The following is a 17298-nucleotide window of genomic DNA, read 5'->3' on the forward strand; positions in this document are numbered from 1 at the left end:
CCACTTTCATTTTGTATGTTTTATGTGATCATTCATGTTTTTCCTCACTTTTCATAACACTGTCTGGTAATATGATTTGCAACATTCTTCTGTGTGGCTGCTTATGTGTACCCATGTGCTGTGTTTGCTGCAAATTATCTATGAATACTGACCACTGGTAACTCCATTTCTGGTTTTCACGTTCAACAGTTTTGCAGAAGCACCTCTCCATTTCTTTAATTTACTGGCTTAATCCTGTCATAATATGTTGTACTGCTGTCATTCAGATCTTTGAACATTAGTTTGCGCAGTGCTAGTGTTTTACTTGGTTATTGTGTAAACTTGTGTAGTAACAGTGTTTCTCATTTTATAGACAGCCAGCCAGTTGCAGAAGAGGTTGGATAGTTAATCCAGAATGACAAGACTGGCCACGCTCATGGTCTCACAGACATCTGTAAAGTGATCTTCTACACCTTGTCTGGACAAAACTTGGAGTAGTTGCTTTATAGTGCTTGCAAAAAGAGGTGGAAACCTGTTTATCATTTTCTTTTAGTTTAATTCTGTTACCATTCTTTATTGTTTTAAGGAAGACAATGTCCAGCCAGGGCAGTTTGATTTTTGTGTTTGTCCACCTAATAGTCCTTGGCCTTACTGGAGCAGTGAAAGACTATCATGATCCGGATCCTTTGAACAGCCAGCAGAGGGCAAAAAATCATGCCGATGTTATCCTCAGTACAGGGGATGCACAGGTATGTCATTTCCCACACTTTATCAGACAACATTTAGGAATTATAATAGAAAGCTAAATGTGTGGCATGCAGAGTCTACATGAATACACCCATTACTGGTGTGAGCATGTAACTAAGATATGCCACGGGCAGAGTGTTTCAGTACTGTCTCTGGAGTATGTCTGGATATAGACTACGGTAACAGTCACTAAGACAATAATGACAGGAGGAAAATGCCTGACACATGCTAGCGTTTCAAAGGCAGAATAAAAAGGTACATTGTACAAAGGACAGTATCTTGTCTCATCAGTTGCAGTGTGTTTCCATTTATGAAGGTGCTTTAAGTACTGCTTATATTCATTGTCCAGGAGTAAATTCTTTAGCAAAGTGCTAGTGCTGCTAAATGACTGAAGAACTGCTGCTCATAACAATGATTCTGTTTAAACATGTCATTTCCTTTATCAGTACTATATAGCAATAGCCAAATGGTCATATAACAGATTGCTGACCTCTTATTTTTGGCATTATTGCAGATATTCTATTATTAGTGTAATAGAATACATATATTTTCCAAACTAACCAAGTGTAAGATATTCATTATTATATCTTGAAGTAAACTGCTGCCTTTGTACTTTGTTCTTATGTCCCACTTGGATATGACTGTGTATTTGTATGTTGTTTCTGCTTTGGGTTGCGGTTGAAAGAATGTTTATTAGGTTTGTTATATTTGCACTTCCCCAAGGCCAGATTCTATGTACCGCAGGTCCCCGATGTACAAAATGCAGATAACTGTTTCCTTTAGGAAGCTACTACCAATGTGGTTTCTGTGTGTGTGGCAGTAATGATTTCTTCATTTTGGGAGATTTCTCTCCGTGTTTGTGCAGCCATGGATCTGGTATGGGTAGCTTCAAGGGGTGCATGGGTGGTGAGTGTACAGGTTCATTTGTCATTGTGCTGGTTTTTCAGCCATTTCTGTATGGCACTTTGGCTCTTAACTGACTTGTAATTTAATCTTTCATAGTGGAACCAGTATGTTCAGCCCATGAGAACAAATAAGAAATAAATATTTTGATTAAGGGTCTGTACACCAAAAATAAATTTGTTATGTAATACACAGAGCAGTGGACAAGAAAAAAATGTTTATGCTTGAGTAAATGCTGTGTTTTATTAATGAGATTTTATTGTGCCGAATATATTATACATGTTATTAAGTATGAATACTCTTTTAAGTGATATCAGCACAAGTTATGTTATAATTTATTTGAGAATATGGTAAAACCTCAATAAATTTAATAAGAGACTCTCTTTAACACATAGCCATGACTTGTCATTGGCTTCTTTTTAGGGAAGACCGTGGGTGTATTCATATTGCCTTGCTAATATTCGATCACGACAGTGGGGAAGTTGCCCTTCTCTTTTTGATAACTGCCATGTAATCTTTTATATCCATTTGAGCTATCACTAACTTGGATAGATGGGGGCTCAGTTTAATATCACTTCTGAAGGTTGGCGGACTTAGGAATGCAACATCCCCCACTTACGCTACACTTGAGTTTCAGTATTGGAAAACAAATCAAAATACTTGACATAGGAATAGAACCTACAGTCCTCATATCTTCTTGCACCAAAGGCAAGTGAGTTACCCTTTGAGACATGCATGCATGTTCAGAATTTCCACTGGGTCAGAATACAAGCTACAGGAAACAGATATTATTTATGAAGCTAATATATTGCCATAAGTATAGACCTAAGAATTAACCATGACAGAGATAAGGAACAACTTTCAGAAGCTGTAAGGCGGGAGATTATTTTCATCTTCTTGAAAAAAAAAACTATGTCAATTCTAAAGAGTAACAGAAATATTTTTCCATATGCCACTTGTCACACCACTCCAGGTCTGACTGCATGATAACTTTAAACTAGATAAGCAACCGCAGCCAGTAGTTTGCCTTTATCATCATGGCTGAGTTTCATATCTGTTATAACATTAGGGAATGTATGAGACCTACTATCCATCAAGTATGAAAATACTGTGAAATTCTTAACTTACACACAAGGAAAAAATGCAAAAAGCATGTATTGCTAACGCTCTCAAATATTTTAAGTTGTTCTAATTGACATACTGTATAAACATGGCTTATATTATGCTTGATGTCATCATAGGTTTATAGGTGGATGCTAAGCTAGCTCCCCTTGCAGGCCATTTGAAGCCTATCCAGTTTCCCTTTTTATGCTCAGATTAACCTATCTCATTTGGTTAAAGATTGGCCTTTCCATTCCTGTGGCTGATAATTACATATTACCCCTAACAATAATAACTGGGATCATACCATAGATTATGTGTGGGGAGTCATGCATGGATAAAGCATTTTTCCCATTTATTTATTTAGGAAATGCATTTGTCCAGTAGTAGTACAGGGGGCAGTCTTGGGGTAAATTTTCTTTTCTCGTCCATACATCCAAATTGTGCTTGAATATGGACAGGGATGAGCTTTGTTTTATGTGCATAGGGAGTCTGGTCCAAACCTATAGTATCCCGTGTGAGATATACCTGTCCCTCCAGACCGTACTGTTGATGTTGCAGAAGAGGTTTAGATCCATATACCGAATGTTTCTGATGCCATCTGGCTTGCGGTTGGGCAGTAAATCCATTGTTACTGAGTCAAAGTATGCTTTGTATGCCAGACACTGAACAGTTCTTACCAGTTTGTAGGATACCAATTATAGTGACACAGGGCTTTGATTTGGTCTATGTAGGAAGTGTATTTAGGCCTTATATCCTTTTAGTCAGGTATCACTGTGGGCTTTCCAGTTGTTGCATGTTTCATGATAAATACATCATTGTCATCACTGACAATATCCTTCCATTTTTACACATGGTATATCCTGTACATAGTGTAACAAGATCATTCAAAGATGACATGTAACTCCTCTTTGCTGACATTCTGGGGAAATCATAGAATAGGATGAATGCTCCCCCGGTACTAGTACCCTGATCACCTGCAGTAAGACAGTTGAACTCTCCATAGTGGCATTTCTATCCCTTTCAATTGATGTGTGCCAATTAATGTATTAGGATTAGAAGGGCTAGCATTGATGGAGAGGAACTCTGGAATTACCAGGGTCCTGAACTTCTTGGGGGCCTTGGTTACTAGAAAAATTATTAGTGGGGAAAATGTGTGCTTCTTAATAAAACATAAAGTGTACTTCTGGAAAAGTTAGAAAGCCAATTATTGTAATTCATCTTTTTTTTTTTTGCTATCACCCCAGCTTGTGTTATTTCAGGGATACTAGTGTCTGATGTTTGAATATTTTGCCATTTGCGTGGTTCCAGTCTCAAGTACTGAGATAACTTTGGCTGACCTGTGATCTTGCAAAGGATAAAGCAGGTAACTGTAGTGTAAAAGTGTAATTATCCAATGACTGGCCATTAATGTTTAAAAATGAGCACGCTGATTGGTCTGTCCAACCAGTGTGCCCGTTGTAAATCGAGCGTATAGCAGTGGAAAAAAGTCTGGTTGCCCAGACTTTTTTCTATTAGTATATGCTATAACTTTTTCAGTTTTCTTCACCATAAAAAAAAATAATAAAATTAGAAATCTGGACAGTTTGGAGGTACGAGAGAGACGGCACAGAGAAAATACTAGACAAATCAGGTACATTACTAAAAACTAAAGAAACATACCCGATTGTCTTTGTATTTTCTCCATTCTGTCTCTCTCATACCTCTGAAGTGTCTGAATTTCAACCTTATTTAAAAAAGGGGGGGAAGCAATGGAAATCTTCCTTTCTCCATTGCATCCTTTCCAAAGCACTGATATACTGTGTAAGTGTAGGAATGTAAGTCCATATGTATGTGCAGTACATCAAAAAAAGCAGCAGGGTATCAAACGAAAGTGGAAGAACACCACAGAACTGTCATGCAAAGGCATTATTTTAAGAAAGTAAGTAATTTTTTTTTAAATAATGTTATTGTATAATAGCAATAACCGACTCCATGGTCTAGTATATTGAAGATTTACCCATGATTGGCTTTGTTTAATCACTCTGGCTTCACCCTCATGATTAAAACACACCAACCGTAGATAGATCTTTAGTTTACCACACAGTTATTGCTATATTAACTAATTGTACTATACATGACTCTAGGTTGTGCTACAGCTGTAGGACTACTGTGTGTCTGATTGAACTAAAATTGATATACATTATTATGCCCATTTTTTTTTGGTTATTCAGTGATGGTAGGATTGGCAGAGCTACAGTATGTTTATGTGAAACAAGAGTTGAAATACTGTACTTTAGCCATTATTAGTTGTTGCTTGGCTTGGAGGAACTACTTTGTGTTGATGTGAAACAAAGTTAACATATATTACTATAGTCAGCAAAATGACTTGCCATTGCTGGGTATTGCTCTGTCCATATAGATGAAAGTGACTCACCCTGCTGTCATTTGCTGAAGGTTAACTCTCATTAATCTGGATCGTGATCTGGATTTTGGATGAATAGAGTCATTTTGTGTGAAATTGTAATACTTTCCTGTGGCTTCTGTCTGTTTGTGTGAAACAAAGCTGCAATACATTACTTCAGCCTTTATATTTTATAACAGAGATATGAGGTGAACACAGTCAACAAGTAGCTATCATTGCTGTGTATGAGGCTGCATTTGTCATTTGAGCTGGTTAATCCATTATTAATTTAATTTTGTGGGACTAGAGTGCATTTATGTAAAGCAAGTTCGAATGCTTTACTGTAGTTATTTTTTTAAATTACAATCAGAGATGTGAGGTTTATGTAATTGATACAGTAACTTTTAATAATAAGTTCAGTATCTTTGGATAAAAGTGACTTACCCTTGCTGTTATTTTGCTACAATTCAGTCACTAATATGACTTGCAGAAGCAGTGTTACATAGTGTATTGCATTGCATTTCATAAAATCAGTGTAAAATGATCATAACTATACTTGTGTTTTTGTGGGGGTGGGGTTGCAGTGTGAGTAATAGCAGCAAGATGGACATAATTTCTTTCACTTCCCATCACAATCAGACATAAACATTGTACACAGTAAGTGGTTATTGCTGATGAATTTGGCAGGATATAGGTGTAAGCATCTCATTGTCTGCACGGTGGTACACAGAGTAGCATTGAAATCTTGACTGTACTTCTTTTTGTTTGGTGTCTGCACATCCTGCCTATCTGTGTGCACATTTTATCCAGATGCCTTAGTTTCCTGCAGCACCCCAAAGACAGTGCCATAGGGAATTGTCATTCTTCTAGTTTTCCTTTCAGTGTGAAAGTGTGTGTGTGTGTGTGTGTGTGTGTGTGTGTGTGTGTGTGTGTGTGTGTGTGTGTGTGTGAGATTGAACCTTCTGACAGATCTTGTTTGTTATGGGCAGCTTTAGTATATGTGTTCAAATTATGAACAAATATCACTGATTTTATTTATTGATATAGTTAATATTGGGGGTCTGTGCATAACTCTTCCAGCTATCAGACAAAAAAGAACAGTTAGCAAATAATTATCTATCAAAAGTATAAAATATATCCTTGAACATCTAAAGCATCACAGCTTTTTGGAACCACCAGACCCTACACCTCCAACTGTATAAGTAGATTTTAAACCAGGATTAGTCGGGACCTCCATCGTCAACCTTTGCTGTGGGCTCCAACAAATGTAAAACTGACTATAAGAGTTAGGCAAAGCTCTCTAAAATGGATGACTTCTCATCAAGGTGAAACACGGCTAGGAATAATCTTTCTGGAAGGATATCAAGCAGTCCAGATCTCCATGTGATCCTAGAGGAACTTGAGAAACAGGTGTTCACTGTGGTAGTGGAAAGCAAGCAAAACTACTTCAGAGACTTTCAGGAGGCCATAGTCTTAAATTCTCGTGTCTTGTTGAGTGGGATTCATCTGCTTAGAGTCACTCATTCTGAAAATATGATTTAAGGCATTAGTCATACTTATCCTTGGATTGGACTAAACTCACTAATATCACTTCCTGTTGGGATTCCCACTGAAATTTTCACACACACACACACACACACACACACACACACACACACACACACACACACACACACACACACACACACACATAAAATAATTACAACTGTGTAAATCAAGAAATATTCTTCCCCACACACATCTATGTTCATATTAACAGCTCCTACAATCAAGTTGATATACTGGCGGAAGTAAAGGATGTCTTTTGTGACATATCCAGGTTTAAAACAGACACAGTGGTGCTCATTTCCCATCTGCTATTTAAAAAATTTGTAGTCACTTCCATGGGGCAGTTCCACGAAATCTCCTCAAATCAACCAAGATCCAATGTCATATGCTTGGCCATATTAGCTTGAACTGCACAAGGTCAAGTATGTAGGGACATAGTTAGGATTTCTAGCCATATGGACAAACAGACACACTTAAAAAGTTTATATCAAGTACTTTATATTGCTCCCTATACAAATCAAGCATGGCAGTACATGATAACCCCCTAGTGTAAATTTGTGTCTGCCCATCCAGTTGTCAAGATGAGAGAGTGGCCACTGACACACAGTGTAGAACGTGTCTCACTCTTTCTTCTGCTGAGAAGTCAGACAAGTGATGAAGCAGACACATATAAGCACTAGCATCTTGTTTGTATGTATCAGGAGAAGAACTGATTGCTTGTGTATTGTAATACACTCACATTTACATGTTCTTGTTCTTCACATTCATACATTGTAAATCTGCTCTGCTTGTATCTGACTGAACATCTGTGAAACATTTCTTCCCGGGCCTTTACTGGAAAGTTGCTCTTGGCCCATTTGGCCTTTCCCAGTCAACAAATGCGAATAAATAAATAAACTGAGCACTTAAACACTTGAGCTAATTGATGTACTAATTGTGGTGATCTGATCAGCTTATTTTAAGTCATCTGTGATAAGAGGCCATATATGAGCTGTCTATGCCTATAATAAACATCTACAAGACTTGTTGTTAGAGCTGAGTGGCAAATACAACTGAATAGCCCCGAAACCCCATGGAGCTTTGAGTTTGAACAATTTGCTAAGCTTTACCCAGCGTATGCCAGTAAATTATCTATGAAACAAAATGCTGCTAAAGTTAGATGTAATAGATAGGTATTCAGCATATGCGATGATCTGTGAGGAAGCCTTCTATGGTAAGTGATTATTACCCTCCTATTACCTTCTTTATCAGAACAGCATCTCTGTTGTGTGGCTGCAAAGGGGTATCTTTGTAATCTGTAGCAAAGTTTATAATTGTTATATTTGTGTATATTTCCATTTTTTTCTGTTATTAGTAAGTAAACCAAATTGCTAAGTGGTGGGGTTCACCCTTGTAGCATGACATTTGACATCAATCTGTGCAGCCTCAAGGCAATGTAGAATCCAATGCTGAAGGCCTCTTTGCAAGTCTGCTGATAAAGCAAACATGTATATGGTATTTATATACACTAACATCCCAATATTTAATGAATGTTCACACCTCTGATAAAAATTGTTATGGTAGGCAGTATCTGACAAAGCAAGAACAGGGAAAAAAAGTGAAAAATATCAGGTCCGCAGTGAAAAAAGGTTCAAGCAATAGAAAATAAGGTTCAGTTATCCTCCAAGTAATATTTTCTCTACTGAAGCCTCAAAATAAATTCATGAGGGGGAACCGTCTTCATTTATGGATAACGCATGGTAAATTATTCTGGAGAATTGTATTTTTTTTTTCTTTTATGCATTTTGAACCAATGCCTCCTGACCACTGAGCTTTCCCTCATCAGTGAAAGCTGTCATCCATGTGGCATAGCTCAGAACCTTTTATCTCTAAAAGTAGGAACAAAGCAAAAAATATATGGAAAAGACACCAAGCTGGTGACATTTTTTAAATATTTGTACTATTAACTTAGAATTTCTCAAAATGTGCTGTTTTAGGAAAGACAATCTAAAATTAGAAGCCAAAATTAGGGACAGCCCTATGAATTTGGGACACTTAGGAGGTATTCCAGAAAACCATGATGGTTCATTGTGTCCCGGTAATAATATTCTTTACCAAGGACAAGTGGTTCTATTCCAGCATAAAGATCCATTCAGTATGTCTTCGACTAGAGACCACACATATATCCCAAACTATAAAAATCTGGCATACCCATCCAAGACTATGACCCAAAGGACACTTTATCTAGTATGTCCTCAGGCCTAGATATATGTAACTTTCACTCCATTTAAGTCCAACTTCTACCTTGGACTCAGGCCTTAGGCTCTCTTCCTCCTTCTCAGCCAGTAACAGACAGCATCTGCCTTCATCAGCAGTGTCTTCCATTTCATCTGAAATGGGCCACTGAGACATCTGTAATTACAGAACCAGGAATAAAAATGGAAGCAAAGTGAAGGTCTGTATAATAGACAAAGTTGCAAAAAATATAAAAAAGAAATACCGAACCAACAAAGCTGAAATCCAGGAACTTTAATGAATAAAATCCAAACACAAGGATAATGGTACGCGCTTTCGCGATGAACACACCGCTTCATCAGAAAACACTAACTAAAGCACTCAACATTTAAATATAAAAATGTGACCAATAAGAAAACACTTGGTAATGATGTCACAGCATGTTAGAAACATTGTGTAAAATATACATCAGTAGGATTACTTACAAAAATATAAAATATATACATGAACTGGTTATAAAATGCCAACCCATGAGTAAATGGGATTATTTATGCCTAAACTGACATCCTTTTAAAAATAGTTTTAATAAAGAGACTCCATTCAGACCAGGTGGTTTTTCAGCATTAAGTAATAAAATCCATTTTTGCTCTATAGTCACAGTGTGATTTTTTTAAATCACCTCCTCTCAAATTAGTATCTAAAACTTGTAGAACAAAAAAACCTGAAAAAATGTGTAGTCATGATTTATAATATGTACAGCTAGAGAATTACTATCTTTTTTTTTATGTCCCTCTGATGTTTATGGCATTTTATAACCAGTTCATGTATATATTTTATATTTTTGTAAGTAATTCTACTGATGCATATTTTACACAATGTTTCTAACATGCTGTGACATCATTACCAAGTGTTTTCTTATTGGTCACATTTTTATATTTAAACGTTGAGTGCTTTAGTTAGTGTTTTCTGATGAAGAGGTGTGTTCATCGCAAAAGCGCTTACCATTATCCTTGTGTTTGGATTTTATTCATTAAAGTTCCTGGATTTCAGCTTTGTTGGTTCAGTATTTCTTTTTTATATTTTTTGGCATTTGTAATTACCATAACCTTGTGACCTGATGCTGACATAACAGAGCATCAGTGCAGATTAGTCAGTACCTTCCCCCCGTAGTGTTTTTGTTCCCACACACGTACCATTGAGAGCTACTGTCATTGACTTGGAGAGCAGTCATTTATCAATGACAAGCTTCTACTTGCCAGGAGCAATGTCTATCCGAGAACCAGAGCACGCTGAAACCCCCCCCCCCCCAAAGAATGAATGAAACTCCCATCCACCACCTCGGCTGTTCCAGAGCTCAAGTTTTTATTCAAACTTTGGTCACCTGGGTCATAGTGAAGGGATTTATCTTTCAGTGTGTGGAGAATTGGGTTCAGTTTCAAAAGATGAAGCCACAGACTTTACACAGGTATCAGTTTCAGATATAGCTCCATAAGTAGATGTTTGAAATGTTGGGACCCAGTAGAGCAAGTCCCAAAACACGGATACTGAATGGCCAAAATATTGGACTTACATATACCAAGTACAATATGCCATTTTTTGAATATTCCCTTTTTCTTTGAGATATGGGAATTTCAGTGTTGGCATCTATAAGTATGGGTGGTGTGGGGGGCTTGCCCCTGATGCAAAAAGAAGTTTAAAGAAAAAGAGCGATTTTTAAGATTCGCTCTTTTTTGGGGTTCTCAGTCTTTTTTTTCCTGGCTTTTCAGCACTCAGCATTTTGAGTGCCAGTATTTCAGTAGGGAGCCATTTCATAAAATCACAACAACAGTTACTAAGTAATCTAAAGTTAATGTTTCAGTTGCTGAATGTTAGACCTAAATTTAGTGCCAGTACTCACTGCAAGCCAGCAGCAGCAGAAATACAGGAGGCATTTAATTCTGTGAGTTGACAGATGCACAGTATAGAAATGGAATCATCAACTGTTTAGCATGGATCTATATTATATATATTCGAAGTTTCAAAACTTCGAACCTCATATGTTCGATAACATATGAGCGAAGTTTGAAACATTGAAAATATAATATAAAAAAAAAAAAAAAAAAAAAACAAAACAGCGCTCTGAGCAAGCCCCCCTGCACCCCCCACATGGGGGGCTGCGCCTCCCATCCCCCCTTAAATATACCAACTCACTTCAGTGCAGAAAAGGGAAATTTTCCCAATCTGCGCCATACAGAGCTGTTGCTTTTCACCTTCAAACTTTTTTAAAGTTCGATCATATGGTGTCGACCATATGACATTCAAATTTTAAAACGTTCACATAATTAATAGGGACCAATTTATGACAGCTGGAGTATAAATGAATACTCACCAGTACCATATACCAGTCATTTGTACAGGGCACTGACACTGTGGGTATGTGAACAGGTCAGTTGAGCATTATGGCAGAGAGAAGGGCAGCGTTGAGCATTGTATAATTTCAGGGAACTTTGGATGAACCTTATGCCCTGTATTCTTTTACTGAGAAACCTCTGTGAAAGTTCCAGTTGTTGCATATACCTGGTTAGGTACATACCAGATGTAGTATTTTACTCAATGAAAGGTATTATGAATGCCAAATATAGTGGAACAATGACTTCAATGGACCTAGATGTCATACCTTTGTTTATAAGTTGCACGGCATAGAATGATTTCCTCAGTACTGTAGACACTTGATGGTCAAAGGCTAGATTACTGTCTCTGTCTTTCTGTCTCAAGTCCCTGACTGCTGGGTCAGTTGTTAGTGGTATGTTGTCAATATGATAGTTCCCAGGGGTGGATGACTTCCCAGAGGATACAATTATGTATTTCTTGGCATTTAGTTTTAGTCCACTGCTCTGGACTTCTTGAACTACAGTAGGTTGCATTCCTCATGTTAAATTATGACCAAATGTATGTCACTATCTTTTGGTGCATGTTTTCTTCCGGTAGTTGATGTGTACTCTAATACTTATATGTTTGTAGAAATGAACCTAATCTTCAAACCAGCCTTCTTGGCCTTGCATTAGTTTGTTGCCCAGTTTATCTAAGTATGTGGCACAAATATTTCATGTCTATTTTGTGTTTTAATAATTATTGGCTACTATCAGTAATAGTTATGGAAAGCCACTATACTAGGCAAGTAGCATACCTGAGTTTAAAAATATGGGTATGCTAAATGTGTTATCACATTCTTTGCCATTCTTTAGTAATGCTAAGTAATTTAAGCTGGCTACGTTACATGCATTTTCTATTTCAGAATACAGTAACATCGACCTTATTTTTTACATTATGGCATCTTTCTTTTTCATACTGTTAAACTTATTAAAGAGGTGAAAACAAATGTTAACTAAAGATGAACTGAAAATCCATTAGAACGACTGCATTTGCACAGCAGCACTCTGGACTCCCCAACAAATGTTGCTTGCTGGTAGAAAATCCAGTGAAAGTAAAAGTCACAGCTCATGTACAATTGTACGGCACTGCTCTGAGACAGCATGACTCCCATTTACTCTACTTCTGCATGACAGCTTGCTATCCAGTAAGAGTAACCATCACATGTAAACTCCATATGGGGAAAAGGGGTGCATCATGCCATTTCTTTGGAACAGAAAATGCAGTGTGAAACACACCTCTTAACTGTTCAGATTTTCACAGAATATCCATATTTTTGGTCTGTTCCTCATAAAATTTGAGGGTCTATATTAGAATCTCAACTGCTTAGCTTGTCGAACACCAAAATGTTGATAGCTAAATGGCGAAAGCTTAAAATCGCGAATGGCCACTTACTTTAATTTTTTCATCGGGAAAAAATTTGCTTGGCCATCACAAATTAAAATAAACTTCCAAACTCTAACAAAGTGGGGGGCTTTGCCCCCCATACTTCCCGATGTGGGGGGCTGTGCCCCCCACAACCCCCTAACTAAATATACCAACTCCGAGGTTGCTCTACATTGGGGAAACGGCATATTCTTGATAACGACCAAGTGAATTATTTCCTAATGAAAAAATTCACGTAAGTGGCTGCTCGTGATTTTAAGCTTTCAATGTTTAGCTGTCGACATTTTGACGTTCGACAAGCTAAGCGGTTTAGCTTATAATATAGACCCAAATTTTAGGTTTTTTGGCAATTCATTAAATGTTGAAGTCACTAAATTATGACAGGCACATGAGTTTCAGACTTCATATCCCTCAGAAAAATGCATGTTAATGCAAATCCTGTGATTTTAGCAACTTTCTAAGTGTATGAGCAATATTAAAAAAATTTGACCCTGATTTTGAGCCTTTGTTTCCACATTATTTTATCTTTGTCCAGAATTCTTGTACTCACAGGCTGAGATGCATGGTATGGAATATCACTACATAGCTAATATATTGGAATGAGCAATGCAGTTTTGAATCTTTGTTGCACTTATTACTCATTTCTGTATACTGGTGCTCATTTGCATCTCATGTGGTCTGTGTAGTCTCTGATGGTTGCCATATAGAATCTTGCCACATTTCAAGCCCTTATTGGTTCAGTGTAGTCTTTGATGGATGTTGCATAAATATAATACCTTGCCATGTTACAGGGCTGTATTGGTTCTGGATACTGTATGATAGATGTCACAGAATCTTGCTATGTTAAAGGCACCTATATTGCCCTGTGTCAGGCCAGGTCGCTGGTACATGTAGGAGTATAGACCCATCTCACATTTTGGTGCTTAGTAGTAGTTTTATGTGGGTGACATGACAGAAAATTAAGACCAAATCTACAGTAGAGAGTTGATTATCCAAACATCGATTATCTGAAACATTAGTTAACAGAACCAGTCTTCCAAAGTTTTCGGGTAGGAAAAATCAAAAAGTCTGAAAATGTAAACATTATACGTATTTGCTTGAACATGTTTTTGAGCTTGTAGCCCGCGCATGTGTGAAAAATATTCTTTGTTGTCCACTGGAATCACTAAATGGTTGAAAAGTGTATTCCTGCATGCAGAAAAAAGACAAGATTTTAGAAGTTTTTTATCTGGTTCAATTATATGTTTGATTATCTGAATAGATTGATTATCTGAACTACCCTAGGTCCCAATTAGTTCGGGTAATCAGCTCTCTACTGTAATTTGTGGCAGCAGCTCAATATTCAAAATCCTTGTGTAAGAGCTTGTATGTACAGAATGGAGTATTATTGGATGAAGCATATTTTCTTAAACATAATTAGATGAAATGGTACTTTGTCAAAATCTAACCGTCACAAAATGCAATTTGATCTGTGCAGGCAATGCCTGTGACAGCTGCCACACAGAAAGAGATGCCTTGGTCCTCTTACAGTGTAATAACCATTGTTGGCAATGTCATGTCTTGGGAATGCACACAAATTCCCTAATTTCAAATAATGCAGAATTCACACAGGTCAGATTGAATGAAATGTGAACAAACAGACCAGCCCATCCTGTATTCTTTGAAATTACAGTGTTTATATTGTGACATAATGCTGCTGTTAGAGTCATGCATCTATTCATTTTCAGATAACCAGCTTTATCTGTTATAGGGTTGTGGGGACAGTGGACCCTACCCCTGCAATCAGGGGTGTATGTATTTTGAAGTTTAATTTGGAGAAGGTACTGGTCTTTTACAGAACACATACACACACACACACACACACACACAGCTATAAATAGTATAAAAGATCACCAATCAACTTACTGCAGATTTGGCAGTTAGCAGAGAGGACTAAGGTTTCACCTGTGAAAGAACTGCCCAGGGTACAACGTTTAATTTGTTGAACATTTATTTGCCTGCTTTGTGACTCTGAGCCAATCATTTAACCAGACAGTGCTACCGGGATGCCTGTGAAAGACATTTGTGTCCAGTGGGCTTACCCTTTCAACAAATAGGAAAAATAAAAAAATATGTATCTGTCAGAAGTGGAAGGAAGCCATTGGTTTCTGAGTATATAAATCACTTTATTTAACTTGAGTTTGACTGGTTTGGTAAGGCAAACTGGAAAAAAAAAAAACACAAAACAAGTTTTATTTCTGCCTTTGAATAACAGATTAAAAGGAATGGCTTTCACTTTACCCTTTGACAAAATGAACAAAAAAAGGACAGTCTCTCATTGTTTAACTCTGGTTAATAGAACACAGCACACTTCCATGTCTAGTTTAGTTTTTTAGGTGCAGTACCTTGCCAGGAGTTCTTCTGCAGCCAGAAACAAAGCTCACAGCCAGTCACTTAATAAAGTTAACTGCCTGAGGAGGCAAAAACTTTTTTTTTTGCAGAGAACAGTCTTCCTAGTAATTATACATTTCCACAAGTCAGTTGCTGCTCTGTTGTACATCAGCAAATAGTCTTATATTAACGAATCCACAGACTAGAATCTATTTTACTCCACAGTAGTAGGTAGTCCTTCAGGAATACAGAATCCATAAAACAGCAGCTGCTTAGACCACACATGGTCTTAGTTTTATCATTAGCTTGCAGTAACCCTAGTTAATAGTAACTTTTTACACTGACACTCTTCTTACATTTAAGGTTGTGAACAAAAGCACACCAGCTCCATCTAGAGTTTAAATACTTAATAAACGTCCACTATTAGGCAGATTCCTTTACTGGTTATAAACCCTTTTCACTTCTAAGCTGTTGAAGCAATAGTACAGTTTCTGTAGTCTTTTAAAGCGGACAAGCCTGTTTTGCAGCACATGGTGTGGTTTGTTACCTCCCTACAGCTCAGACCCAATGGGTTGAGCAACCTTACTCATGAATGGATGTAACTATTAAGCACAGGGACCTAGATAGAGTCTAAACTGCTTACAGTCTGGCCAAATGGATTCCCAATTCTAACTGCAAATGACTACTTTATAGAACTGGTTATGGGGTTGTAACACTTTGTGCCTCACACACATGAATGGAACAGGGTTCCTACAAGGCCTCAATTATACTTCCTCCCACAGTTCTAACCTTACATTCTTTCCATTCAAGCTTATTTCTCCCAGGTGGCTCAATAAAACATGTTTTTTATACCAGTTCCTTCACCTTCATCCCTTGATTGAATAAAAAATCTCTAGGCTTTCACATCTTGGGAGGGGCTCTACCCTGAGGAACAGTTTGAGCTTTGTGAAGCCACTAAGTACTCCTTGACTCTTTGGTGCTTTCAGACTTGTCCAAGTTTCATCTTGCCTGATTATTTGTAATTATTACTCTCAATTAGTGAATGCTATCAGTATAGATGTATTTTGAGCTTTACAAGCTCATCTTGCTTTCTATTTTACTGCAGTTCTGTCACACCAAAATGGGGAGGGCTACTTGGCTGATTTCGTATCAGAGCATCTCCAAACAGAATTCATAATTTTATGCAAGATCTCCATCTCCTTCATTATCTTTTGATTCCAGTTTTGATGAGTAAATATCACCTCCTCCGTACTCAGTTTGGGTGCCATCTGTTTTACCATCATCTTGGCTTTACTTGAGGACTGTTCTCACATCAGCCTGTTTGGTGTCTTGTGGTCCTCTGTTTACAAATCTAAGAACTTGGTAGGTCGTATTTTAAAATAACTTCATGTTCAAGACTGGATGCTACCCAGCACAATGTTATAATGTACCTAGGGGTGTACCAGATACTGCTTTACTTGTGTAGTAGTCTCTTCAATACCTGTGCACATATATTATGCCTGACTCACCGTCTTTCACTGTACCGCTGTTTACTAACAACGTATGTGTTCTACTTACCATACTCTGAAGGCCTGTACTGGTTTTCCATCCATCCATGTAACACATAGCTGACTTAGTGGTTGATTCTTGTTAACAGTAAGTGACCAGTCCCATCTACAGCCATGGTATGCATCCCTCTGCTGGCCTAGTCACTATCCGCTGCACACATGGACTGTTTCTCTTTCCCGTGTTTACTTCATCGGTTCTGTCTCATCATTTCTAGCTACATATGCAAACTACCTGATACATGCATCTAATATTTGATAAGGAGTTCTTATCTATGTGTCCTATTACAAAGCACTGAAAACAGTTTACTTTTTATAACTTGTTTTTAGTCCTTTTGCTACTGTAGGTTGAAATATGTGTATATTTTTCTATCTTATTATAGATTTGTGGAAGGTTGTTCTTATCAGTCCTTCCATTTTAGTGTGGATTTCTCTGACATGAGCATTTTGATGGGTAATGGGATTCGGTACTATGTATGTTAAAGTTAAGTTCTAGTGTGATACCCATTCCACTGGTGTGGAGGAGTGAAGCCATGAACATAGTCTGGGCAATTTGAGTTCAGTTAGTTGTTCAGTCATTTGACAAAACTGTCAGGAATAATGAGTGTTGTCTTCCAGGGGTAGAGTGTGTGCTGATGAAGGTGGACTGTTTATCAAGTCAACAAACCCCAGTGCAGGCCAAGACTTGGAAAGATCACCAGACTGGACACACAA

The 17298-nt window shown here is 37.6% G+C and overlaps 1 protein-coding gene across 2 annotated transcripts in view; it reads left to right on the forward strand.

The window, feature by feature from the left end:
• Positions 1–17298, forward strand: part of LOC122795742 (matrix metalloproteinase-21-like) — a 602767-nt gene that overhangs the window by 75430 nt on the left and 510039 nt on the right. The window contains exons 1-2 of one of the 2 annotated variants that reach the window (XM_044064053.1): positions 484–503; positions 619–728. Coding sequence is in view for 1 of the 2 variants with exons in the window: in XM_044064052.1 (XP_043919987.1) it covers positions 573–728 (156 nt within the window). In the remaining variant the exon portion in view is untranslated. Of the gene's footprint in view, positions 1–352; positions 729–17298 lie in introns of those variants that run through there. The other variant, XM_044064052.1, reaches the window with a different exon arrangement.

Source organism: Protopterus annectens, chromosome 2.part2 (genome assembly GCF_019279795.1).
Source record: "Protopterus annectens isolate FY-2018-M chromosome 2.part2, PAN1.0, whole genome shotgun sequence".
NCBI classification, from domain to species: domain Eukaryota; kingdom Metazoa; phylum Chordata; order Ceratodontiformes; family Protopteridae; genus Protopterus; species Protopterus annectens.